General features: G+C 41.8%; 1 protein-coding gene across 1 annotated transcript; it reads right to left on the reverse strand.

Moving 5' to 3' along the window:
* Positions 1-1,402: 1,402 nt before the first annotated feature.
* Positions 1,403-25,670, reverse strand: MRPL22 (mitochondrial ribosomal protein L22). Its single transcript, XM_045825626.1, has 7 exons — positions 25,613-25,670; positions 25,489-25,531; positions 16,800-16,935; positions 10,543-10,608; positions 9,682-9,759; positions 8,036-8,105; positions 1,403-1,694 (listed from the first exon to the last, which is right to left on the reverse strand). Exons 1-7 carry the CDS (start codon positions 25,638-25,640, stop codon positions 1,483-1,485), a joined length of 633 nt encoding a protein of 210 aa, XP_045681582.1. The 5' UTR covers positions 25,641-25,670; the 3' UTR covers positions 1,403-1,482.
* Positions 25,671-27,179: the final 1,509 nt, after the last annotated feature.

A 27,179-nucleotide genomic window follows, 5' to 3' on the forward strand; every position in this document is an offset into this window, starting at 1 on the left:
GAAGGGACCTGCCAGTCTTCTCTCGTTACTGGGTGTGCCAGGACTGGGTCACCTTTACTACTTGTATTTTCCCATGCTTCAATGCAACAATAGCTTAGGGCCCCAAAATGAATCTGTCCTAAACCTCAGTGGCTTATTCCACTGAGCCCTCTGCCTTTCTACCCACACATGCGGCTCAGTGAGGACCCATGAAAACCCATCTGTGTGTTCATTAGCTACGCAGTACTTTAGAAACCTAGTTGAACTCATAGCTCCAATATTTACAAGCTCTGTGAACCTGAGATAGTTATTTGAATTTTATGTGCTTTGATTTCTTCCTTTATAAAGGGGCAAAACAATACTATGTTTGCAAGATGTCGTGAAGATATTGTAAAATAATACTAGCACAAAGCTTGGCAAATAATGAGTTTCCAGTGTAGCCATGATTAATGTCAACTTAAAACAGGGCACTAAAAAAGTCTTCATTCGATTAGAAGAGTGTTCTCAAAGTGTGATCCCCTACAACAGAATCACATGGACGTGCTCGTTTAAAACACAGATTTCTGGAACAAGACCTCGAGAATCAGAATCACTGGGGCAAAACCTGGAAGTCTGCACCCACACTACTCCTCTGCACACAAAAGTCTGAGAAACAATGAACCAGGCTGTGGACAGAGTAGCTTCTTATCAATGAAAACAGGTTTATCAAGGAGAGCCGCGCAGTACTGAACACTTCCAATACTAACAATTTTCTGCTAACAAGAGGTAAATGGGCGCCACCTGCTGCCTTGTTTTAGAATGCAACGCTGAGGTGTGTTCAATTCCTCAGTAATTGAATTCACTCTGAAAAATGATTCGATCCTAAACAAGGCATCCACACATGAGAAAATATTGTTAGAATGAGACATGAAAACAGTCTTTATTAATAACTAGAATAAAACTTTCTGAGTTAAAGGGTTTTTGGAGTTTTAGATTAAATATATCTAATAAACTCCTGTAATTTTAGGTTACTGCTAAAACAGTCAAGGAAAGTAAAAATTGGCCTGCACCGACAGTGAAAGGAAAACCAGAACCACAGGACGCCCTGAAACCTGCAACGAGACAACGTGCAGCTGCACTCACCTCTGACACGTCCTCCTGGACTCCCAAGGGAAAACCAAGTGAAATAAGGAGAAGCTTTCTTGTCCTATTCTCTACTCAGGTCCGGAAGCAACACTTCCACCTGCAGGACACTGGTTAAGAAGTTAACATCCCTTCTAAAGGTACTCGAAAAAGCCTAGTGAATTACAGTCTGTTACTAAGTTCAAAGCTGATCTGCCCTTCCAGATCGCAAATGCATAAAACATTCCCAGAGGCTCAGAGAGATGGGCAGCCTTAAAAAAACTAGCAGTCGTACTTCATATTTCAATAACTCAATGACAAGTCATAAAAAGCATTTGTCTTTATTGTTTGATTTCAGGAAATAAAGGGAAAGCTCTATACACCGAGGAGGCGGAGTCCCCATCACAGAGTGTGAATGATGGTCCGGTTCCGGAGCTCCTGAACGTACTCTTGGGCGTGGGCGACCGCTGTCTTTGGCGCCTCTCGGGGAGGAGGGGGGCCTTCCACCAACTTCACAAAGTAATGGCAGTACACCTTCTCCATGATCCCAAAGTAACCTCTGCCGTGGTATCGAATGCGTTTCAGGTACTGGCCTCGCCCTGAGGTGGACTCAGCTAGACAGGGAAGAAAAAGAGTTACAGGAAATGGCCGTACTCACAAGGTTACATAGCTTGATCCACTCAGTACTCTGTCCTTCCCCGACTGGACTCGAAGACCTCATGAGCTCTCTGGCTGGCGAGAGCAGGCCTGTCTCAAAACACGGGTCCCCTGAGGACCTACTGTGGACCAGGCTCTGTTCCAGGTGTTGGAGAAACAAGAGTGAACCGGATTAGCACGGACCCTGCCTCCAAGCCGGGCACATTGCAGAGGAGAGACAACAAACATGTCATTTCAGTTAGTGACAGGGACTATGACTAAAATACAAGTGATGTGGCATATTGATGGGGTGCAGGGGGGCAATTTTAGAATAGGAGGGGGTGACAAGGGCATCCTCGAGGAGGACACATTGGAGCTAAGACCAGATTGAATCATCCATGCAAAGATCTAGGGGCAAGGTGTCAGGGCAGAGGGAACAGCAAGCACAAAGGCCCAATGGTGGGAATGTGCTTGGCCGTTTCAGGAACAGAAAGAGGCCTGTTGACGCACAGGGAGCAAGGCAAAGAGTGGTTCGAACAGGGGAAAGAGAGCAGAAATGCAGGCAGGATTGGAGCCCTGTGGAGTGAGGTAAGGAGTTTTGATTTTATTCCAGTTGTGATGAGGAGCCCCTGGAATCGACGGCTCGCAAACGTGGGTCCCTGAGCTGGCTCCATCAAATGAACCCAGGGAATGCATTTTAAATGCTGACGCTAAGACCCCATCCCCGGACACTCTAATTTAGTACGCTCAAGGCAGGCTGTGGAAAGTGCATTCCGAGTAAACGCCACCACTCCCACCCACCCCCACTCAGGTTCCCAGACAGTGTTAGGAACTCCAGCCTCACGGCCACCCCCTCACCACCCACTCCCCATTCTGCATGTCGAAGCTTGACCTGGTAAAATGTGAAGAAATCTAGTACAGAAGAAGATATCTGTTCACCCACAGTAAATCAGAGTACTAACCACCTTCTGCTATTTTCTGAGTTTATTGGTATTTATTTCTTTGGTTAATTTAATGTCTTTTAAAAGGCAAAATCTATAGACTACCTATCAATTGAGTGCACTGCAACACTCTCCACGTGCAGGGTCTTACTGGGCCATCACTGCGCACGCACACACAGGGCTGGCCCCAGAGCACGTACCAGGCAGCCCTCTCCTGCAACCACACACAGGACAGCCTGGCAGGAGCGCCCTCACTCTGCCAAAGGGAAAGCTAAGGATCAGGGGATTGCAAAAACTGCTGAGGGCCTCGGGAAGATAAGGAAAGCCACTGCCCTTACATCAACTTCATCTACAGGGCACTAGGGAAACGAGTTTAAGAATTTCCAAGGTGGTCAAAAGATACAAGCTTCCAGTTATAAACAAGGTAAGTCAAGGGGATGTAATGCATCACATGGCAACTACAGTTAATAATACTGTATTTCAAAGTTACCCAGTGAATAGATCTTAGAAGTTCTCAAAATATGAAAAAAAGTCTGTATCTCTGCACGGTGATGGATGTCAACCAGACTTAGTGTGGTGATCATTTCCCAATATACACAGATGGTGAATTATGTTGTACTACTGAAACTAATATAATGCTGTATGCCAATTATACCTCAATAAAAATTTTTTTAAGCATTTCCAAAGAGAAGGCAGCACTGCACACATCACTTTATGATGAAGTGCCAGAGGGTCCCTGGACCCACCTGTCAGGACGAAACCTGCAAGTGAGAATGGTGACGCTGGGAAGAGTGTGGGAAGCTTCTACAGAGCATTTCACAAAAATGGCGGCTGCTTCTACCCACAACCACTGCTCCACCCTGTGTGGTCACCAGTCTCCGAATGCTCTCGGATAAGGAACACCACTCCGGTGAGAGCAGTTTCCACACGAGCTAACAGTGTGACACTCCACAGCATACCAAAACACAGTCATCAGCACTGCCGGGTCTATGTTGACACTGTTTTCCTTCCACCTTCCCCCAAACACCAAGGAGTAGATGCTCATTACCTGCTAAATGCCAGTCGTGAGTGCATCCTCAGGCCATGAAATATCATCTGCCTATCTTTATGGCACATAATGCCATCCTTTTTTTATGTCAAAACAAAAACATAAATTCTTCTGGAACACCGGGATGCCGTAGTCCACTCTAGCGTGCAAACACAACAGAGTCGCTCTGCAGTCTGAGTGAAATCAGGACTTGGAATGCAGATTCCAAATGGTTTTTGGTCTCCCCTCCTCAAGTCTTCCCTCCGCTAATTCTGCACATTAGGGGTTTCAAAATTCAAAGTGCATTTGCATGGAACCATTTCAGTTAAAGTGAAACGATACCTAGAAGCCCACTGTCGGGTGGGTCTGTTCCAGCTGAAACATGGGTGGGGACAGACTTGAAGCCGTACCAGAGCTCCTACTGGGTGCCAGGCTCTGTCCTGGGCTCCAAAGATACAATAATGAACAAGATCTCGAGAAGCTTTTCTGTTTGAACCGGCCCCGCCCCTGGAGGCTACACAGCACAACTTCAAAACCATTGCTTACAGTTAATAGTCTTAAAGCACTGCCTTACTAACATAAAGCTCTTAACCAAAACCTTTCTGTGCTTCTCCTTCGATATGATTTTAACCAAATGCCACAGGCTGCCACGTTCACCTCTCTGGCACCTAGGCCCAAGCCACCCTTTTGATTCTACCTAGTGTCGACAGAATATTCTACTTCCTTCACACTATTCTACTCATCGTTCCACCCAACTACGGCTCCTTCCAAACCATGTACCTTTGCCCATGCGGTCACCTCACTTCGACAGTCATCTTTTCTACAGAACACTTTCAGGTCCCCCAAAGCCTCTCTTCAAAAGTCTAATTTTCTGATCCACACTGACCTCCTCTTCTCTACACCAATTCCATTTATCTCTATTACTCTCTTTGGTCCCAAACCATGTAAGTGTTCATGTTTCCCCTTCTTCAGCAAAACTTCTACTCCTCCTTTTGTATGGCCCCAGAAGTTCAGGCTCCACAGGAAATAGAAATGACTTTGTTTTCAATACAGACATCTCTGGTAAGTTTGCTCAAATTCTAAAATAAGTGTCAAAGTTTTCCAAGAACAAATAATACTAAGAGTGTACAGAGTTTTACTCCAAGTCAGAAGAACAATGCACGCGTCCCTCCGAAGGGTCACTGCTGCAAAAGAACAAAACAACACGTGCTGAACATTTGAACGTCACCTAACCGGGTGCGCAGTGTGCCCACGGAAGGCACTCAAAAACCTTTTGAACGAAAGAAACATTAAGACATCTCAAAAATGGGAACAACTTTCTAAAGGCAATGCCCAACGGAAACCATGGATTTAAAGTAATGTCAATATTTCCATTACTAGTATTTAGGGAAATGAGAACCCTCCCACCCCACCTCATCACTCTCAGCCCAGACGACTAATTTACAAAGTCAGTCCATCAGTTTCTCTAGTGAGTCACTCTAGATGCTGTGAATCACCAAGCAGTGACATTTTATTAGTCCATGTCCACTTGTTAAGGCTATTCACAGTGTCATTTGTCATCATTATAAGTTTGAAAAGGAAATGAACTTTCAGAGTCTGTGGTCATGCAACAGCAGGTATTAGCTTCAGACTGATGACAGGCACTTGAAGGAATTACTGTATAATGAGAACATATGCTACCGAAGAGCACTTCCTTTAAAGTACCTGTGCCTGCTTATTCCAGGTGACGGAGAGAGCCATTGCTGAGATGAGATGGTAGCCAACAAGTAGCCAGTCTTTCAAAATCTTGAGAGAAGTCTATGGAATAAATTATCTAGCCGTTTTCCAAGAACACAACACCATTTTATAGTTACCTACATTTTACAGGTTAGAATCACTAGGGTATACACCCAGGCCTCTCCCCAGGGTTTCAGATCCAGTGAGTCTGTGGTAAGGCCCTGGAATCTGTATTTTTATTTTTAATAGTTTATTTATTTATTTTTAGAAAGAGGGGAAGGAAAGAGAGAGAGAGAAACATCAGTGTGTGGTTGCCTCTCATGCACACCCCCCATTGGGACCTGGACCACAACCCAGGCGTGTGCCCTGACTGGGAATTAAACTGACAACCCTTTGGTTCGCAGGCTGAAACTCAATCCACTGAGCCACACCAGCCAGGGCTAGAATCTGTATTTTTAACAAGAACCTCAAATGATTCTCATCAGGAAAGTTTGGCAAAACAAGGATAAAATGTCTGATACGTCACAGTAAGATACTTCATCTTCCTGAGCATACTCATCTCTTTTTCATCCATAATGAAATTAGGTAATAAAATACATAGCAAATGAGTTTTTAAATCGTACGACAAATCCAACCTGCGTGACTTAAGAAAAAAATTTTTTGCCCTGGGTTGGTGTGGCTCCATGGACAGAGCATCAGCCTGCAAACCGAAAGGTCGCCGATTGGATTCCCACTCAGGGCACATGCCTGGGTTGCGGGCCAGGCCCCCCAACTGCAGCGTGCAAGAAGCAACCAGTCGATGTTTCGCTCACATATCAGTATTTCTCTCCCTCTCTTTCTCCCTCCCTTCCCTGCTCTCTAAAAATAAATAATAAATCTAATATTTTTTTAAAGAGAGATTTTCACACATAACTACATGAAAAGAGGGTACAGGTGGGGCAGAGATTTTTCAGCAGAAATGTTCATAAGGAAACCAATGAATTAAAAGCCCATTCACCCAGGATTGGTTAAGTTTATTTTTGCTTAATGGCAACAATGGACGTCGCTCATTCATTTAGGGGGACAGGATTAAGCTCCTCACCTTATCTCTCTCTACTACAATGATCAAAGTGGACTTCAAGACAAATTCTATTTCATTTGTGTCTGAATTCCATTACAAAGTGTTGTCTATCAGCTAAGAAGCCCAAACATTCCTAAGAAATGGAATAAAATTAATCAAATTTGATTTGTTTTTCAACCACAGCACAGGAAAGGTTACAAAGAGGTCTGGAGTAAATGCTCTTGCTCTTCATCCACCTTGTCTCTTCCACTCATCCTGGGCTCCCCTAGCATTATTTATTCATGCTGCCCCCAGAAGAAAATACCTATGGTTAACTACTACAGCCCTGTGTCTTCTGAGCTGCCATGTGGATTTCGTTCTGCATGCATGCATATATCAGAAAATATTTAGTTATACAAGTTTCAGCTTTAAAATAAGATATTTCAATTGAAAATCTCATTTGAATTTCAGAAGTTGCTGTGGTTGCAGCATCGATTCCAGGTGAGCTGAGGTTAAGATTTCAACTGAATGAGAATAAGTACCTCCACTAGCACAGCAGTTATGTGACAAAGTGGCATTCAGATATTTTTTTACTCTAATTATTGAAAACTTGTAAGGTACAACTAATTTCACCCATAGCGATTCAGCCTTTTGTCCTCTATTCGATTAGCAGCTCCCTATATCTCGAATTTAAAGTATCTTTAGGTAAAATAATCCTTCTTTATGAAGGCTTGGCAGATGGAAAAACTTTGCTTCGACATCAACATCTTTGTTTGATTACAAAACTGCTGAGGTTAGGAGTAATTGCTGCTGAAGAGAGAGAAAAGCATTAACTCCAACCACTGCTCCACGTTACTGGGGAGCTGGGAGGGAGCAAGAGAGGTCTGTGATGGATGTTGATCTCTTTCTGGAAAAAGAGCCGTGTGGAGGTATGCTACAAAAAAATCTCTTCTATTCTGTGCAAACGCTTCCCAAAGCACTTCACTTACATGAGTCTAATCTGACGTGGAACAGGTGCACAGAACCAGAGACAATGCGTCCGGATGTAACGCCAAAGGGCAGCAAATGCATCTGGGTCACCTGCATCTCCCAAGGCCCCTTGACGTTTACAATTCAACGGATGTTCCACTCTGGTAATTAGAGGGTTAACTTACAGGGCACCTTTGTAGACTAGGCACCAGGCTCAGCATATTATAAATAAAGATTTTTTAAGTCCATCTATGATCCTTTTATTTACCTCCTTCGGGTTGAGAAATAATTCACTTAAAACAAAATCAGTTATGTTCTTTCTTATTTTATTATTATTAAAGGACTGCTCTGTGTAACATCTTGGTATCTATTATGCAATAATCATTGGCAGTGGGTTTCATAGCCTCAGTTTCCTCACAGAACAGGTAGCAATAAGGCGGTAAGGTTATCACCACTTACAAAAGATTAACGTTAGCATGCTGGAGGTTGAAGAACAAGCTATCACCAGCAGTTTTCACTGGCAAACCCAGTGTTAAGTAATTAGATATCAAAGGCTGTAGCTAGATAAAGAACTTGTCATTGCTGCTAAAAGAAATTGTCCAACACTAAAAAACTTAAAGATCTTACCTATGTATAAATTGGATCTGAATTCCACATTGTGGTCTCTCACTGCCATCTCTTGTGCTTCTAACAGAATCTTAAACAAGAAAAGAAAAGCATTCATACGGTTGACCCTGAACTAAAATGGAATTAAAATTCTTATTTCTTGTTATCTCTATATGACTGCTAATCACATGCCTCCATTTTATAGTCAATTTTAAAAAGAGAGTATCAAATGATAATGGCGCTAAGGAAAATGGACACATAAGCCTGCCTTCCTCAGACCAGAACTGCAAATGCGAGGAACACAGCCCACCCAGCTAAGTTTTCAATGGCATTAGCGCTGCAAGGGAAGGGACAGCAGTCCTCATGGCAGCACCCTTGGTAATGAATGTCATGTCTTTGAGTCTAAGACTGGCCAAAAAGTTCAAGAAGCTCAAGAGGTAAATCTTACTGAAAATACTTAAACTTCAGATCCACCATGACCATTAACAACATCAGACAAGAAGAGAAAACAATACTTAAAAATTTCCTTTAAGAATTATTAAATTTAAACTCCATACAACATATTTTGAATTCAGTCAACTTCCTTCAAAGCACATTTTCAAAAACAGGACAACTGTTGTCAGAAATAAGAGAAACCAGACCTTTCACTCCTTTCAAGGTAAAAGAGCACAGAACAAGGCTGGGTGTGTAACAGAGGCTTAGTGATTGCATTCTGAATCGAATTAAACAGAGTCGCTACAATGGGACTTCTTAGAAGCCTGAATCCATCAGTTGTAACCATTCGCCTACCAAACTAAAGGATGAGATCTGACTTTAGGTGAGAGATGTAACGGAGGGATAGTGAATAACGCTGACATCCCTAGGTGTCTTCAAGCCAGCTTTTAGAAACAAGAGCTAGCACAATCACCATCAGCACACTTACACACAGAATCAGCTACGTTCAGAGCTGGGTCTTTGAAGATCATCCAATCCAATCTCACCTAGTTCATAAATTTAAAAAAAACAGGACCAGACACAGGAAGTGTCTTGCCAACAGTCACAACAGAAACATCAGAGAAACGACCAGACTCCAGGCCTCCAGACTCCCAGTCTCATGCTCTTTCCACTCGACTAGTTAGAAAATCATAAACTCTCAGTTGTGGAATTGACCAAAGAAAAGTGTTCTAAAAAAAAATATGATGTCCTGAGCAGCGTGGCTCAGTTGGTCGAGTGTCACCCTGCAAAGTGAAACATTGCAGGTTTGATTCCCCATCAGGGCACATGCTTGGGTTGTGGGCCAGGTCCCCAGGTGGGGGAGTACAAGAGTCAACCAATCAATATTTCTCTCTCTCACATTGATTTTTCTCTCCCTCTCTTTCTCCTTCCCTTCCCCTCTATCTAATAATAAATAAAATCTTTTAAAAATAAATGATATGTCAAACCCCAAACCATTAAAAATAAAAATTATCTCTATCAGTTCAAGTATAAATGTCTGGTGCAAATAAAAGTAGCTCAGGAAAAAAATGCGTAAAGCACACCACATCCCAGAGGTATGAGGACATTAATAACACCGAGCACCTACATCTGTATCCTACAGCCTATGCATTGACACCCGGAAATTCGGAACTTAGGCTGAGCTGAACACCTGCAAGCCAACTGTGCAGCCCTTGCCCCAAGTCTGACTTTACCTCTTTGATTATCTGGGCGCCTTTCTTGTCACTGAATTCCAGTTGAGCCAAAGCCTGGTCAATGGACATTCCTTGAATCTAGAGTTAAAGGGTGGCAGACAAGAAAAAATAAATTAGTTTACAAAGTCAATGTTCTCCTTTCAATGAAAAGCAAAGGCCTTACATAATCTAACTTCTAAAAATAGCTAAGTAGTTATAAGTCAATTATATCCCAATGAAACTGGGAAAAAAAATTTAATTAAAACAGTTAACTAAATGCAGGTAGAAGAAAAGTTTGAGAAGGAATGCCACCCTTGTTAAGTTATAATCAAGCTTAAACATGTCCACAATAAACCCTGGACTGTTAGCAGTCCAACAGAATTACAAGAGAGAGCAGCCATGGCAGAGAGAGGTCACGGCTGGCAGGGAGCACGCTGAGCACCGAGGGCAGCCCTTTCTTTCTCCCGCGGGGTAAACGCATCACATGCGTATTTGCTGTGCTCGTCTCCACTCATCCCTGTATTTCATTTAAAAAAAAAAAAACAACTTAACAAAAGTTTTGAAACAGGTCGAATCAAGTTACAGGTGAGTAACCTGCTTTCTGGATTCTCTGGCTACAGCCAAATTCCTGATGCCTGTGTTCTAAATATCTACGTATCCAATGTGACATAGTTTCTCAGAAGAAAGGTAAAAATTAGGCATAATTATTCACCTCTGGGCAATCATCTTTGGATTACCTACCAATTGTCTGAACATGCAGTTATACTCCTCACTTTTTAGAGAAATTGTGGCAAATTTTTTTGATTCTTCAAATCCTGGGTGGAAAGTTATAGCTTAACTTCTTTTCCTAAGTATTGCACAGTAATAGTCACTTTAGCTTACCAATTTCGCCAAATACCACATCTTGTCTTTGCTGTACTTTATTTGTCTTCGACAATGGTAGATTTCCTGCCAGGTAGAAAAAAACTTCAGCAAGTTTATATCAACAAAACAGTAACATACTGTTAAAGTTTGTTACTCTCAAAGTTTTGACTTTCTATGCCCAATAAAGATGCTACCATAAGAAATAAGAACATTATTAAGATTCTGCAGATTTCTTTTCCCTAAACAAAGTTATATACTTTCCAAAGTCTCGCTATGATAAAAAAAAAATTACAAAGGGAAAAACAGAAACTATACGATGGCTAGTTTGTGCCAATATTTGCTATATTTTTTTATCTAGTGAAATAGTAAAAGGTTTAAGTGAAAAGCATTTTAAAAAACATTTAGTTGGTGAAAAGAACAAAAGTAAAGGTACAAGATAAAAAGAGTTCTCTGTCAGTGAAGAGAACAATTGTGAAATGGAGAAAACGACTGTTTCCATAGGAAAGCCAGTACTCTGAGCATCTGGTCAAGAGCACGGGTACCAGAATCAGACTGCCTGGGTTGGAATACTAGCTCTACCACTTCCTACTACAGGGCCCCAGCTACTTAACCTCTCTCTGCCTAAATTTCTTCTTTAAAATAAAGGTAACAGTGCCTACCTCACAAAACTATGAGTAAGGACTAAATAAAACAGCCTACATTAAAGAAGCACATTACACTGCCTAGCACATGGTAAAGCCTTAGTAAATGTTAACTTTTGTAACCTTCTATTTACCATGGTAGGTATATCCTATTTAATTTTTCAAAGCAATCATCCATTAAACAATGTATAGTTTACAAAGCAATTATCAGGCCCATTACTGCATTTGATCTGACACATTGAGCTGGGAGGGGAAACATTTTACAATCCTTTCAGGAAGCGAAAATCGGAGAAATCAAGAGACTTGACAAGACCGCAAAGCCTGTGAGAGACAGGGCCGTGATGGAGGCAACCGTGCCCTGTGGGAGGTCCATGAGCGGTCCCGACGCAACACTGGGGGCCCACAGCCCGTGCCCCCCTCTAACTGCGAAACCCACGCCCTCTCCACTACCGCGTGCTATTAAATAACCTACACGGTAAGTGAGGGAAAGTTAAACTAAGATATAATGTGCAAAATAGTTATCCGAACGAAGTAAAATTAGGTCTAAATTATGAAACATATGAACCAGCAACTACACACTGCCACTTTAAAAGAATCAGGAAACATTTGTTAAGGCACGCAATAGCAAGGACACCTCAGAATTTTCTAGCATTCTGACTCCCGCAGGAAATTTTCAAATGCCTTAGAAACAGCAGTTGTCTCCAGTGGCCACCTTTTAATCTGTAGCAGATTTCATCTGAGTTGCAAGAGAAGCTGACAGGCCGAAAACTGTAGCAGTACCCTAATTACATTTTCAGCAGTCAAGTGTCCTGGGGAGCACGCGCGAGGAAAGAAGAACTGTCGTGACTGATAATATTAATCTGCAAAAATTGATACACTCAAAAAAACCTTTTATATAAAACCTTTCAATTCTTGGTATCCCATGGCAGCCTATCTTTAAACCTGAATTGCATATGATTATCTTCAAATTGTGTAAAAAGGATACTATAATCCTGGCAAAAGCATGGGAAAAAAGGAACTCAAGAGTTTACAAAAAAGGGGAAAGTTATTCAATCATCCTCTTCTAAAACTAAAAAGCTCAACATTTACTCCATGCAGGTACAATGTCTGAGGACACTTTCCAAAGAAAAACCAAAGTCTCAGTCAATAAGCCTAGCACGGCAAGTTAAGTGGCAAAGCTGGAGGTCAGAAGGCCTGGTTAAATACCACCGACAGGAGCTCACTGTATGGCACAGGAGGTACGGTCAGGGTATAACGCAGAAAATGGCTATCCAACGAAGTAAAAGTAAGTCTAAGTCACAAAACATCAAAGCTAGGAACTTCTAAAGAAGTTAATTTATTCTTAAATGCATATAATAACTCAAATCACAAAAAAAGTGTTACCTAATAAAAGTCCCTGCAAGAGCTTCATGGGAATCCACATTAATAATGGATAAGCAAGACTTCTTATCAATATTTTAATGAATCCATGAATTGAAATATGGCTGTTATAGAAATAGTTATTCAAACAGTTTTAATGTGCAGTGTGGGGCAAAAGTAGGTTTACAGTTCGTATGGAAAATAAAACAATAATAAATAACAATACAAAAATAAACTGTTCCACATACTCAGCTGTAAACCTATTTTTGCCTCACGCTGCAGTCTCACCACACTTTTAACTGACTTAACATAGCCTTGCCCTCAGACACTGCAAAAGCAAACTCAAGCCCAAATTAAAAAGTATGACTATCTATAAAGAAACTGTATTAATTTCTGTCTTATTTTCTTTACCATGATGAAACCGCATGTAAGTTAAGTCTACACAGGAAACTATATTATTTGGTAATTTGTGCTAGCTAAATTAGACAGGTGGTCTTAAAAATAAGGAGAGTGGCCTAAAACATGCCTAAACTGACGTTTGCTTTAACTTATGCTCCTACGGCGTACTCGGTGCCCATCCACTATCATTTGTTCAACTACGTATACTGATGCTGCAGGTCAGGAGGAGGCAGAACGGGAAACACTATCTGGCCCTCTGCTAAGATAGAAATAAAGCCCATTTTTAAGATGTCTGCAGCGAGCAGATTGGCAAATCCAAGGGCAATGCACATGATGGCCCAGTGTATGAACTGTGTGGCTAGATGAGTAAATTATTTTCTGTTGATAATGTGGGTATTTGTGAAGGGCACTAATATTTTAGTCATAATAGGTATTAGTGATACACCAGTGTCAATTTACCAAATACTATAAGTATAAAGTCAGAAAATGTTAAGGTATTTTCCAAAAGTCCCCGAAAGGATTACCCACTAAAACAAAATCTGTGCAAAATAGAAAATCAAATTACCTATATAAAATAAAAGTGCCTATATAAAATCAAGCCAAAAGTCTTCATACAGGCACTTGCATAATAATGAGGAGAAACGATACAAAAAAAGTTACCCAGGGACTTCCGGCCAAGATGGAGGCGTAGGTAGACACACTGTGCCTCCTCGCACAACCAAAATAAGGGCAACAACAATTTAAAAACAAAAAACCAGTATTGACAGAAAACTGAACTGTATGGAAGTCCGACAACCAAGGAGTTAAAGAAGACACATTCATCCAGACCAGCAGGAAGGGCAGAGTTGGGCAGTCGGGTGGAGAGGACTCTCGGCAAGGTGGTTGACCGGGTGGTCCCACATTCGTGGGCAGATAAACCAAGTGAAACTAGGAAGCAAGACAGACCATGCAACCCAGGGTCCCAACGAGGGGAAATAAAGCCTCAAAACACCGATTGAAAACACCTGTGGGTGTTGAGGTGCCAGGAGAGACTCCCAGCCTCACAGGAGAGTTAGTTGGAGAGACCCATGGGGCCCTGGAACATACACAATCCCACCTACTAGGGAATCAGCACCAGAAGGGCCCGATTTGCTCGTGGGAAGCGGGGGAAGTGACTGAAATCCAGCAGATAGTGAAGCAAGCACTATTGGTCTCTCTGAGACCCCTCCCCTACATACAGCATCACAACACAGCAAGGTGGGTTGCCCCGCCCTGGTGAACACCTAAGGCTCTGCCCCTCACTACAAATAGGTGTGCCAAGACAAAAAAAAATAAATGGCCCAACTGAAAGAACAAATCAAAACTCCAGAAAAAATATAACTAAGTGATGAAGAGATAGCCAACCTATCAGATGCACAGTTCAAAACACTGATAACCAGGATGCTTACAGAATTGGTTGAATTTGGTTTCAAATTAGATGAAAAAATGAAGTCTATGCTAAGTGAAATGAAGGAAAATGGACAGGGAACAATTAGTGATAGGAAGAAAACTGGGACTCAAATCAATGGTGTGGACCAGAAGGAAGAAAGAAACATCCAACCAGAAAAGAATGAAGAAACAAGAATTCAAAACAATGAGGAGAGGCTTAGGAACCTCCAGGACATCTTTAAACGTTCCAACATCTGAATTATAGGGGTACCAGAAGGGGAAGAGGAAGAGCAACAAATGGAAACGTTATTTGAACAAATAATGAAGGAGAACTTCCCCAATCTGGAAAAGGAAATAGACTTCCAGGAAGTCCAGGAAGCTCACAGAGTCCCAAAGAAGTTGGACCCAAGGAGGAACATACCAAGGCACATCATAATTAGCTTAGCCAAGATTAAAGATAAGTAGAGAATCTTAAAAGCAGCAAGACAAAAGGAGAGAGTTCCCTACAAAGGAGTTCCCATCAGACTGTCAGCTGATTTCTCAAAAGACACCTTACAGGCAAGAAAGGGCTGGAAAGAAGTATTCCAAGTCATGAAAGGCAAGGACCTACATCCAAGATTGTTCTATCCAGCAAAGCTTTCATTTAGAATGGAAGGGCAGATACAGTGCTTCCCAGATAAGGTCAAGTTAAAGGAGTTCGTCATTACCAAGCCCTTATTTTATGAAATGTTAAAGAGACTTATCTAAGAAAAAGAAGATAAAAAACATGTACAGTAAAATGACAGCAAACTCACAATTATTAATAACCACACCTAAAATAAAAACAAAAACAACCTAAACAAACAACTAGAACAGGAACAGACCCACAGAAATGGAGATCACATGGAGGGTTAGCAAGAGGGGAATGGGAGGGGGAGGGGGGAAGGTACAGAAAATAAGTAGCACAGATGGTAGGTAGAAAATAGACAGGGGGGAGGGTAAGAATAGTATGGGAAAAGTAGAAGCTTTTTATATATATGACACATGGACATGAACTAAAGAGGGGGTGTGCAGGATGGAGGGGAGTGAAGGGGGGGAAATGGGACAACTGTAATAGCATAATCAATAAAATATATTTTTTAAAAAGAACACAATCGCTGCCCAAAAAATAATTAATTAAATGAGAAAAGAAAAATAAAACATAAAACTGTACTAATTCAGACCAATACCTAGACAGCAATTGAATCTTAATAAAATTTATTCTGTCAAGCTCATATAAAAACAAAGCAAATGAAAATACTTGGATGATACTGATTAGCAGAGACTTCAATCCCAAAGGCCTTTAAAAGATGTGTTCTGAACTGTATGATTTATAATCAACACAGTAATTATATTTCTAAAGTACTTAGCAGTTTATTTTCTTAAGGATTCAAACATTCCCATCTTGTTTATGCTATTACCACTTGCTTAAACTTTTTAGCAGATGTAAATATATTCAACAGAAAATTCACATTAAGCTGGAAATTAGGCATATCTCAAACAAGAGCAATCACAAGCAATTGAAGAGGGTAAAAGTATTCTGAGCAACTAAAAATAAGATAAAGCTTGATTAAATTCAAACCTTAGGTTCAAAGGTTTGTGAACTATAAAACGACCAAGTGTGTCTATATTCAAATATAAAACATTGGAAAACCATATATGATTTCAATATTGGCCAATGGTTTAAGTCATTCTTGCCAACTCCTCATGCTTCATTCTCCAGAATTCATTAGGAAGCCCTGGCTGGTGTGGCTCAGTGATTTGGGCATCGCCCGGCAAACCAAAAGGTCGCTGGCTGGGTTCCAGTCAGAACACATGCCTGGGTTGCAGGCCAGGCCCCCAGCCAGAGGCGTGCGCATGGCGACCAACTGATGTTTCTCTCATGCAATGATGCTTCTTTCCCTCTCTTTCTTCCTATCCTTCCCAATAAATAAATAAATAAATAAATAAATAGAATCTTTAAAAAAATTTCATTAGGAAGCCTCTTAGAATCAAAAACCAGCAAGTCTCAAACTATTAGCTCAGTTTTCGAGTCAAGGCCTGAATTCAGGAAGTCAAGGAAGGCAGACAAATACAATCTTTTTAAACTTCCAAAGAGATAAATCGAGTATATTTTCTTTATCCATTGAAGAATCATGACAATTGCTGTACATTTTTTTCTTTCTTTAACATGGAATAATAAACCATTGCTAGCCACATAAGAGTGAGAATTCTTCATCAGAATTTATAAATTGGCCCTGGCCAACGTGGCTCAGTTGGTTGGGTGTCATCCTGCAAAGCAAAAGGTCACAGGTTTGATTCCCAATCAGGACACTTGCCTGGGTTGCAGGTTCAATCCCCAGTCAGGGCATATGCAGAAGGCAACCCTCTTTTTCTCCCTCCCTTCCCCCATCTCTGGAATCAAGAAAAAAATATGTTTTACTTTAGAAATTAGTTCTACCCCAAACTCACTGCTGGTCTCCGAGGTTCTCCAGGCAGTTGTGGAGGATAAACAATTTTATTCTTCTTCTCCCATCTTCGAGAAACATCCAGAGAAGCACTTGTGTGGATGTGTGACTGGGGTAAAACACTCTGAGATGAAAAAAGCCTGTAAAACAACAGACACTTTGAATCTTTTTGCAGAGCTTAGTATCTTCTGAACCATCTCAGCTTCATTTTGACAGAAACTACTTAAGGATCTCAAGTGGAAACATTCTAGATAATATTCACTAATAGAGGCTGCTTTTACATAAAATAGCACAAAGAGCTAGTTTATTGAAGGCTAAGAAAAGTAAAACGTTAACAACTTGTATAAGTCAAATAATAAATACTCACCTGAGATCTCTTGCTCTCACTAGCCAATAAATATTGACTATATTATAAGTCAGCCCAGCTCGAAAGCAGATTTAAAGAGAACATAATGGATCCCTGACCTGACGTGTAGATTTCCTCAACTTTGTTGGGTAAGAAGACAAAGCATCATTTCGTAATCCCTAAGAAATTAATGGATAGCCACCATGATGTGTCTCCCAATGGAAGAACATACCACCCACCATCCATGAAACAGTCCTTCCACAAAAAATGAACCTGAACCGATCAAGCCTCTACATTCAATACAGGAAATACAGAGGCAGGGGAACATATCAAACAACACCAAGAGAATGCACTCAGCAAAATACAAGATTTACAAACTCTACAAGACAAAAATCCATTTTCTTCAACAAACTATAAGCAGATAAATATTGGAATCAAAAGGAGAGCAGAGGGGTAGGGGGAGAGAGCTGAACAAAGAACCTACAGATTAAGGGACTTAAGAGAAATCATTCATTTCAATGTGTAAACTATTATCATTGGTTAAGTAACCACTTAACTATTGGAAATTTGAATGTTAAATGGACATCTGATTCCTCTTCATGAGATACGCAGTGACATATTTATGGATGAAATAACACAGGGGCTGGAATTTGTTTCAAAATAAGATGGGGGGAGAGTAGAGGCTATGGATACAACAAGATTAGCCATGTGTTAATAATTGTTGAAGTTGAGCGTTGGGTTAGTGGGGGTTCACCATATTGTTTGCTTTGTACACGTCTGGATATACCCAAGTAACGCAACAACCTTCCGAGTTTCCCAACTGCCCACAATACAGAACCCGAACTCCTGAACGAGACACAGAGGGCCTTTCCCAATCCAGCCCCAACCAGGCCTTTCTGCCTATTCACTTTACGACCTAGACACACAGACACCATTTGTTCCCTGAATAAGGCAATACTTCCGTACCTTTACACTTCTGCTAACACTGTTTTCTCCTCCCTCATTGTCTCCTGAATGAAATGCTTATCCTGTTTAAAGCTCCACCTCAGATGTCACCTCACTGGGAAACCTCACCTAGTCCTCCTCCCAGACCACCATTCCCTCAACTGTCTCGGCCCCATGTTCTTGCCAGCCCCCCAGCAGCGAGTTGGACCGCGTGCTGTAATGAACTGGCTGCAGTCCGGTGAGTGCTACAGTAAGGGTACAGATCCGAGCACCTAAGGGCAAGTCTGACACCCTTCGTGTTCCAGCACCAGGGTCAACATCTGGCAGTGGACAATGAGTGAATGCCTAACCCAGACGTCAGAGTTCGAAGTTGCTGTGTGTGGGCAGGTTCTCACACGACATCCGCGACTGGACGACATGCTTGGCAAGGCCTTTGTTTGCCACCCTCACACCGTGCAGACTACAGGATTTTTTAAATCGAATCTTCTCCTACTGGCTCACTTCTCCTTCTCGACCTCAAGTAACCATTTTACATCGTAATAGTAAGATCGGTGCCATCTAAGTACCTGACAAAATCTGTACCTTTCCCATCTGCATTTAAATTCCGGTGTTTAAATGAAAAGCACAAAACTAGAACACATGACGTCAAAGGGCAGGGTTTCCTAAAGAAACTATAAGCCAGGTGATGACGGCAGAGACCATGGAGTTGAGCAGACCTGGATCCGAATTCTAACTCTAATTTACCAAGTGAATGATCTTGGGGAAGTCACATGACTTTCCAGATCTCCGTTTTCTCAACTGTAAAAGGAGTAATAATAGTAATCACATGACAGATTTCTTCAGAAGCTCAAATGAGATGCTGGAAGTTAAATACTTAATCTGACACTTACTAGGGTTCAATAAATTTTACATATTTAGAATGTGGAGAATAATACTTTATTTTGTTGTTGGTAGATGAATAATTAATGTGCCATATCCTACAGTGTCTGAAAGATGATAAACACTGATGGGTAGTATTAATTTTATTTATTTTTTAAAAATATGTTTACTGATTTGAGAGAGAGAACAAGGCAGTGAGAGAGAAAGAGAGAGAAACCTCGATGTGAGAGAGAGACATCGACGACTGGTAGCCTCCCACACACTCCCCAGCCGGGGACCAAACCCGCAACCTAGGTGTGTGCCCTGACCGGAGCCAAACCCCCAACCTTTCAGTGTATGGGATGGTGCTCCAAGCAACTGAGCCACACTGGCCAGGGCACTAATATTAATTTTAAATTAGGCCCTCTGAATAGTTAATCTCTCCTGTTCTCAAAAAAAGAAAAAATCCTGTGAACTGAAATTGTATTACACAATTTCAAATCTTCTCATGTTCACAGTCATGATCACTTACGTTCTACAAAGCAGTAATTAACTTCGGGTACACTAAGTCCGTTACCTCTCTAGGACTCAGTTTCTTCATCTCTGAAAAGAGGAACTGGACGACATCGTCTCCAGGGTCTCTCCCGACCCACCTCTGTCTCCACTCCAGTGGACATGAGAAAGGTATTTTGGTCACCTGAATGACCAAGTATGTATTTCTTATAAATCCCTGTATCATAATCCCCCACATCTAGCGCAGTGTCTTGCACTCAATCCTCAATACATTGGATGAATTGATTATAATGCTTAATAAATTAAACACACTTTGTATTAATAATGACAACGCTTTATGATTACCTACAACACTTTCAGGACTCAAATTGTTCACAAAATGAATTATCAAGTAAACACAAAACTACTATAATCAAATTAAATTATTATTCCAAACTGGGTACTTAATTCAGAGGACTGGCTGTGGGAAAGAGGGGTGGGGTGGGTGGAGGGGGGCAAAAAGGAAAAAAAAATTGGGACAACTGTAATAGAATAAACAATTTTAAAAAGTATATTAAATTCAAAGTTCTTATGTGCCCTCTCCTGGCCAGCTCTTAGAATAGCACTAAATTTAAAAATACAAAATGCAGCAATCCTAAGGTAAAATGGAAAATAAAAGTAATTCAAAACTTGAGGCTTTTATCTTTTCTCACATCTTTTTATGTGAGAAAGCTTATGAAGGGGTCACTTGAGAAAAACTCAAGAAAGGGAAGTTGGTGGAATTAAAAAAATGTGGCATGGGTTATTGCCATTGTTCCCCAACAAAAACCAGGTTTTAAGTCTGCTTAGAGCTCCAGTTTACTGTTAGCATTCTAAAGAACCAAAACAAGTTAAATCTTTTTTTTTTAAAAAAAGGCACTGAAAGACACCTACGATCAATTTTTATCATTTTGAAATTCAAGTCTCATCCCTAATAATAGCCTTTCATTTGCTAGGAATCTCAAATCCTTTGAATTTGACTGCATCTTGGTAAAGTGGGTGAGGGTGAGGAGCTGTGTACTTTCCAGAGCACTTGTGCACCAACGTACACGCAGGTAGCCTGCAGTAAGGAGACGCCCCAGAGCTCAAGCACAAAGCAGGTGGTAGACTGAAACTAACGTATGCAGCGTTTCCTTGCTCTCATTATTCCTGTGTTCCCTACCTCCCAATACTTGAGAATTAAGTGTCAAGTATCACTTTTTGCATTGTACCCATAGTCTACAGGCATTGAAGAGTAGATATAAGCCAAGAGTTAATTCAGGTAAGATAGAGACTCTGAAACTTCATAAAGTCACAATTGAAAGAACTAATACTTCCTATTTACTACTCAAAGTTCAGTTTGAAATTCAGAACAAAGTATACTCAAGTCCCAAGTGAAGATAATACTGGCCTCAGGCTCAGTCTTGAGAATATCGTGCTATTATATTCATCAAGGTAAAAAACTCTTTGTTCCAAATTTACTTCTGATAACATTAAGTTAATCCTACACTTGAGACTGAATAAAAGAACAGCCTCTCTCTTGCCTCATTTAAAATTGAAAACAGCGGGCTGATGTGATATGCATATTCTGATAACTCAATATGGGAGTTATTTTGTGAAAGTCAAGGACAATCAAACAAGAAACAGTTTTGCAAACAAAAAAAAGTTCAGTTCCAGCAAGTTTGGACAATGATATGCTCCGTGTCTCAACCTCTGCACTGCTGACATTTGGGGCCAGATCCCTCTTTGTGGTGGAAGGCTGCCCTGTGCTTTCTAGGGTGTTTAGTAGCATCCCTCACCTCTACCAACCAGATGCTAGTAACACACGCCACATCAGTTGTAAAAAATAAAACTATCTCCAGACACTGCCAAATGTTGCCTGGGTGGCAAAATTGCCACCAGTTCTTAGCCAAAGTGACAGTTAAAAAAAAAAAAAAGAACAAAAATCAGCACTAGTGTTAACAGAGCAGGAAGCCTGAGCTCTCTGCTCCAAAAGGTTCCCGTACTGGGCCATACATGTGTGGGTGGGTAGGAAGCCAGATTTTCTCACTGTGTAAACCAAGGTTAACTCAATGGCTAAATTTTACACTTTCATTCATAAACCCTGCCTGGCATTCCTATTACACTTCCTGTATCCATTTCCTCTACTTGCCCCTACAAACAAATATCATACCTCTTCTTGCTAGTCAAACCTCCGTACCACCTCCCTCACCCTCAGTCTCAATGGAGAACCAAGTTTATTTAGCTAAGCTCCCACCACCTAATCTGTACACCTACCTGCATCCATGCCCGTACTTCCTTACTACCGTCTGTTACAGTGCGTGAACAGTTTATGCCCCGGCTAGGACCACTCTCACCCCTTGTTCTCTAGATCCCGTCCCCACCCACCTACTCAAGTATATTGCTCTGGCAATTCTTCCTTCCCTCTCACCATCAGCAATGTTTCCTCTCTACTGGCTCACGCCCACTGGCAAACAAATATACTCCAACGTCTCCCAACTTAATACCAACCCTCCCCTAACCAGGTCCTCTAGCTACTGCCATGAAACTCTACTGTGTGCTGTACTAACCATTAGTGTGCACTCACTGCACGGCAGGCATTGCAGTACCTCACTCATCACAAACGGATGCTTACATTTTGCTGGCATGTCCCAGTGCAGCAACTCCTGGACTGAGGATCACACACACCATTATGACTGTAATGTGCATTTTTCTGGGAAGATGCCCTGTGGCTTTTCTTATATTCTCAAAGGGGTCTGTGATTCAGATGTAAGAACCACTGTCTTAAAAAGCAAGAAATCACAACCCCTCCTATCACAGAGTAAGATTTAATTAAGAGAGCACAAAATCAAAGTGGTTGTCAAATCTTGTTGGTCATGGCAATCAGAGCACTGAAAGCAAAGATGAATAAAGACTGGAGATAATTTTTACCCTTTACTTTGGAAAAGTCTCTTAAGAGTGATTTAACTAAATAGAAAAGTAGGCTAATTTATGTTTCTGTTTCTTACCTTCTTGCCAACTGTTACATAAAAGTGGGGCAATAGAGCCCTGGCTGGCGTGGCTCAGTGGATTTAGCACCGGCCTGCAAACTAAAAGGTCGCCGGTTCAATTCCTAGTCAGGACACATGTCTGGGTTGTGGGCTGAGTTCCTACTAGGGGACTGAATGAGAGGCAATCACACATTCATGCTTCTCTCCCTCTCTCCCTCCCTTCCCCTTCCAAAAAAATAAAGTCTTTTGAAAAAGAAAGTGGGGCAATAGGTAAAATATATAACCTCATCTAAGAGTTTCAGGTGGTTAATGAGATTGGTTCCAACATAAAAATGTGATTCCTCGGGAAGAGCTTCGTGGCACCATCATCCCCACTGCACCTCCACCGTGCCAGGCACTGTACTAGACATCTCACTACTAGTTCTCTTCTCACAACCACCCTCTAGCGTAGACATCACCCTCACTTTGTGAGATGAGGACACTGAGTCTCGGAGACATTAAGCAAAATGTTTAGGGACATCTGTCCTTGGCAGAGACCACCTCTGACTTCTCCAGCCCAGTGTTTATTTGAATATGGAGATCATATGGCCGTCATACTTTTCCCACCAAACTGCTAATTCATGACATTTCCAACTTGATTTTTCTTGTGGAGATTTTTAAGCTATGGACATCACAGTCACTAGTGCCTTCAAGCTTTTACACTAGCCCTTCATTTACAAACCACAGAAACGTACTTTTTACTCTATTTGAACTCAAGTCCCCTCTTCCCAAAGAACTCCCCAGAGAAACCTCTACTGGGCCATTCACTCTGTCCTCCCATGGTGTGAGAGAACACTGTTTAAAGCCAGAGAACTTTTTTGTTTAGATCCTAGACTTGCTACGTATTAACTATGGAACCTTTAGTAAGGCACATTTCTCAATGCATCCATCAGTAAAATGGGAGAGTTGAAATCCAAAGGTTAGAAACTATCAGTCTGCTACCAAATATAGCCTACAGAAAAGTTTTATCTGGTCAGCAGCATTTTCTTAACCCAGTTCAAACCCTTTACATGAGGAACGCACTCTAAATTTCAATTGCTACAGGCCCTACCACACTCTCATTTTACATAGCCCACTTCTCCTAGTTCATTCACTTCTAGCACCTGCATGCAATTAGTTTCCAGTTACTGAATCAGACGATCTCTAAGATTTTACAGTTATCATGAGCATACCTTTCTACTTAGTTTCATGTGATCATCTCCCTGTTAGAAGGCCCAGAACAAGGATTCATAAAGTTACATAATTTTGGAACTAGAAAGGGACTTAAGAGATTATCTAGAGAAACCCAACCATCCTTTAGGACACAGATGAAAACTTAGCTCAGAGCTCCCCAGTTTAAATCAGTCACGACAATTTAAATCAACAAACATTAACAAAATCTTTATTCAGGACCCTATGCTGGAGCTACAAAGAGAACCAAGAACTGACCCTACCTGTCCAGGGTTCACAGCTAGTCAAGGGCACTGACACACACACAGGAAGTGACTCTTCAAAGCACACATGGCAAAAGGAAGGAGAAATCAATCTCATTCATTTTTAGTGAGACCTGAGAAAAACTCCTGAAGGTGAAACATTTGAATAGGGATTTAAATAAGGGGCAGGACTGCTGTTACAGACAGGAAGTGGGGGCACAGCATGAAAAGCCAAAAGGCAAATAACTGCACAACACAAGCAGAAGAAAGTAAGCTCAGCAGCATGCTGGGGTGAAGTGATGGAAGGCAGCCTAAGATGGCAAAGTGCAGACAGATCCTTAGGGCTGTACTTCCTATCTTCTTCATTAGCATACCTCTTCATCCCTTTTAACAAACGACCTAGGACAAAGCTAAAAAATGGGAACTGAATAAATGTTTATTGATTTTCGAGAGAGAGAGGAAATGGAAGGAGAAAGAGACATCAATGTGAGAAAGCCACATTGATTGGTTGCCTCCCACAAGTGCCCCAACTAGGGACAGAAACTGTTACCTAGGTATGTGCCTGACTGGGAATCAAACTCCCAATTTTTGGTGTGCAGGGTGACGCTCCAACCAACTGAGCCACACTGGCAAGGGCTCAATAATAACTTATAATGAAAAAAACAGTAATAGCAACTAGGACCTAGTGTGGGATTATTATATGCCATGCACTGTACTAAACATTTCACATGCGTCATCACATTAATCCTCACTTTAAAAAAACCTATTAGGTAGGTTCTAATACTTCTTTCATCGCCTATTACAACTAAAACTTAAAAAGGGTAACTTTTCCCCCAAAAGTTAAAAAGTAGACTTGCACACAACTTACCTGTCTCCAAAGCCTATATAAACCAAAATAAGGCTAAGAAATGCACCAATCAGAAAATTTACAATCGATTATCAACTTCCAAATATCAGTCACTGTGCTGCAAAAGGAGGAGAATAAGGGAGCGGGAAAGGCTTCTCTCCAGTCCTCACCCAACTGCACCCCATAACCTTAAACAATGCTTTTGTCCTGAGGTCAAAGAACAGTCTAGAGAGTACAGTATAAAGCTTCAAAACTTCCTAACTGGGGAACCTTAGGCAACTTATTTTACTTTTGAGAGCTCCAAGCTCCGTATCTGAAAAGGGGGTACAGCGGTTCGAACACTACACAGGGTGTTATGAGAATGATAACGCTTCGAAAGCGATTGACACAATACCAGGCACGCTGGAAGCTGCGGCTGTCTACAACACAGTCCCTGCTCGTGTGGAAACGGTACTGCAGCGGTAACTAGGGAAGCTGAACGCAGCGACAGGGCTGGGAGACTCTATCCGCGTCCAGAAAAATCAGAAGAGACTGTTTAGAACACATATTTACGACATCCCTTGGGGAACAGGTAATCCTGACGCCCTGAGGGCTATGCAATTAGGCAGCAGGATGATGAGGTGACAGTGGAGTTGCTGTCACCTCCACAGCCCCAGAGCCTAAACCAGAGCCCGGCAAGGAGGCTCTTAGTAATGGACAGACTGTAAGGAAACCTTGAGCCCTTCCGCAACTCTGAGGCAACTTACCCCAAGGCCAGCTTCCCCTGCAGATTCTGCATCCATAACGCACCTGCAAGAGCAACACAGGCATCAACTCAAACTCCCACCTGCACTCCTTCCCAGTGCCCCTGAACCACTAAGAAATGCTCACCCAAGCGTTCTAGAGTCGCTGCCGCCATCTTTCTCCCACCCTCTACGGAAGCCTCCGAGCTCAATTACCATCGGGACAAGACGCATGCGCAATTTTCTGCTTTTCTCCCCGGCAGAAACACCCGCGGTGTTGTCATGGAGACCACGAACACGCGGCCGGCGCTTCAGTTGTGGTCAGCCTGGCCTAGTTTGGGAATGAATGACTTAACAAAGGCTGAAAACTGTGGCTTTCTGGAAATTCATCGGGATCCAGAAAAATTGCTAAGCCTTACCTCACAAATGGTCTGAAAGAATTAGGACGAGAGCGACCGTGAACAAGCCACCGAACCTGGCTGGGGGGGGCCTCAGTTTTCTAGCCAGTAAAATACAATCATTATCCCTAGACCAGTTTTGTTTTAATATCACTAGAGATCATGTGGAAAGCTCTTTTATAAAACAAAGAGTTCAAATATAAAGTATGGGGTCCTAATCCCTACTAAGCTCCAAGTTGACCTAAAAGAGATAAAAAGTTAATCATCTGGCACTGGCTACCATGTCCGTCCAGCCGGTGTTTCACTAAATCTCAGTATTCCTCGCAGCAATCCAACAAGGCATGGATCATCATCTTCCTTCTTCAAACGAAGACTTAAAATAGGTTAAAACCAGTAGTCAATCTAAGGCTAGACACCACCAAATGTACTGCCAACTATACGTTTGACATCTCTGGATCAGGATGGATAGATAGCTCAGGTGTCATCTGCTACATTGCAGGAGTGCCGGATGCCCACGCAAACAAGCGTTACAGGCGTAGGAGAGTGTAAGAGCAGAAATCTGAGCATCTTAGCGTGAATTGAAAGGAAACTTCCGTTCTTTTTCCTCCACAGCGCTTACCACATAGTTTCACAGAGCTGGCACTCAATCGAATGAGTCCCTCTCCTCTTCTCCTGCAGTTACCAAGAACCACAGCCAGGATTTCCACCCAATTGCACAAACTCTTTCTTTTCGGAGTTCTGATTTGAACTTTTATCGTTTTTGTTAACTCGCTTCTTGTAGATATCTTAAAAGCAGAGACTTTCAACTTTTTCCATCTTGTGGCACACAAACTACTAAAATGCTGTGACACGCCAAAAGAATATATATTTTTGCCACTCTGACGAAAATTGGGTATAATTTTAATTCATTCACATTGGACGAATATTATCGTGTTGGCTGTTGTCATTTATTTTATCTGACAACCTTAGGGAAAAGAGGTCAGTGCCCCTGATGATACAGTCGGGTTTTGTACATTTTAAAAATTCTCGCTGCACCTCAGTGTGCCCCAGCACACCGGTTGAAAATTGCTGCTTTAAAGAATCTCCAGAGCTAGCGAAGTGTCCCGGCACACAGCGTTCAAAACATACTTGATGGGACAGCGTTAAACAGGGCCAAAGAATATACCGGCAGTGCGGGAAGATGACTCCACCAGTCATTTTGTACCTTGACTGTAGGAAGCGAGAACGCCTGAACCCGGGGCTGGGCTCAGGCAGCAACGGACCCTGCTGCCCCCGGGCGAGGTCGGGAGTAGCCTGCTCCCAAGGCGGTCCGGTTCT

This window comes from Phyllostomus hastatus, unplaced genomic scaffold (genome assembly GCF_019186645.2).
Source record: "Phyllostomus hastatus isolate PE091 unplaced genomic scaffold, TTU_PhHast_1.1 phas_contig_150, whole genome shotgun sequence".
In the NCBI taxonomy this organism is placed as follows: Eukaryota; Metazoa; Chordata; class Mammalia; order Chiroptera; family Phyllostomidae; genus Phyllostomus; species Phyllostomus hastatus.

Bases quoted from the DNA above. Each gene is read 5' to 3' on its own strand.
- MRPL22 (XM_045825626.1), bottom strand. From the start codon at position 25,640: ATGGCGGCAGCGACTCTAGAACGCTTGG. The intron at 16,936-25,488 runs GTAAGTTGCCTC...GTTGTTTTACAG, and splicing joins CAGGGGAAGCTGGCCTTGGG to GCTTTTTTCATCTCAGAGTG. The intron at 1,695-8,035 runs GTAAGATCTTTA...TTCCCTGTCTAG, and splicing joins CAGATCCAATTTATACATAG to CTGAGTCCACCTCAGGGCGA.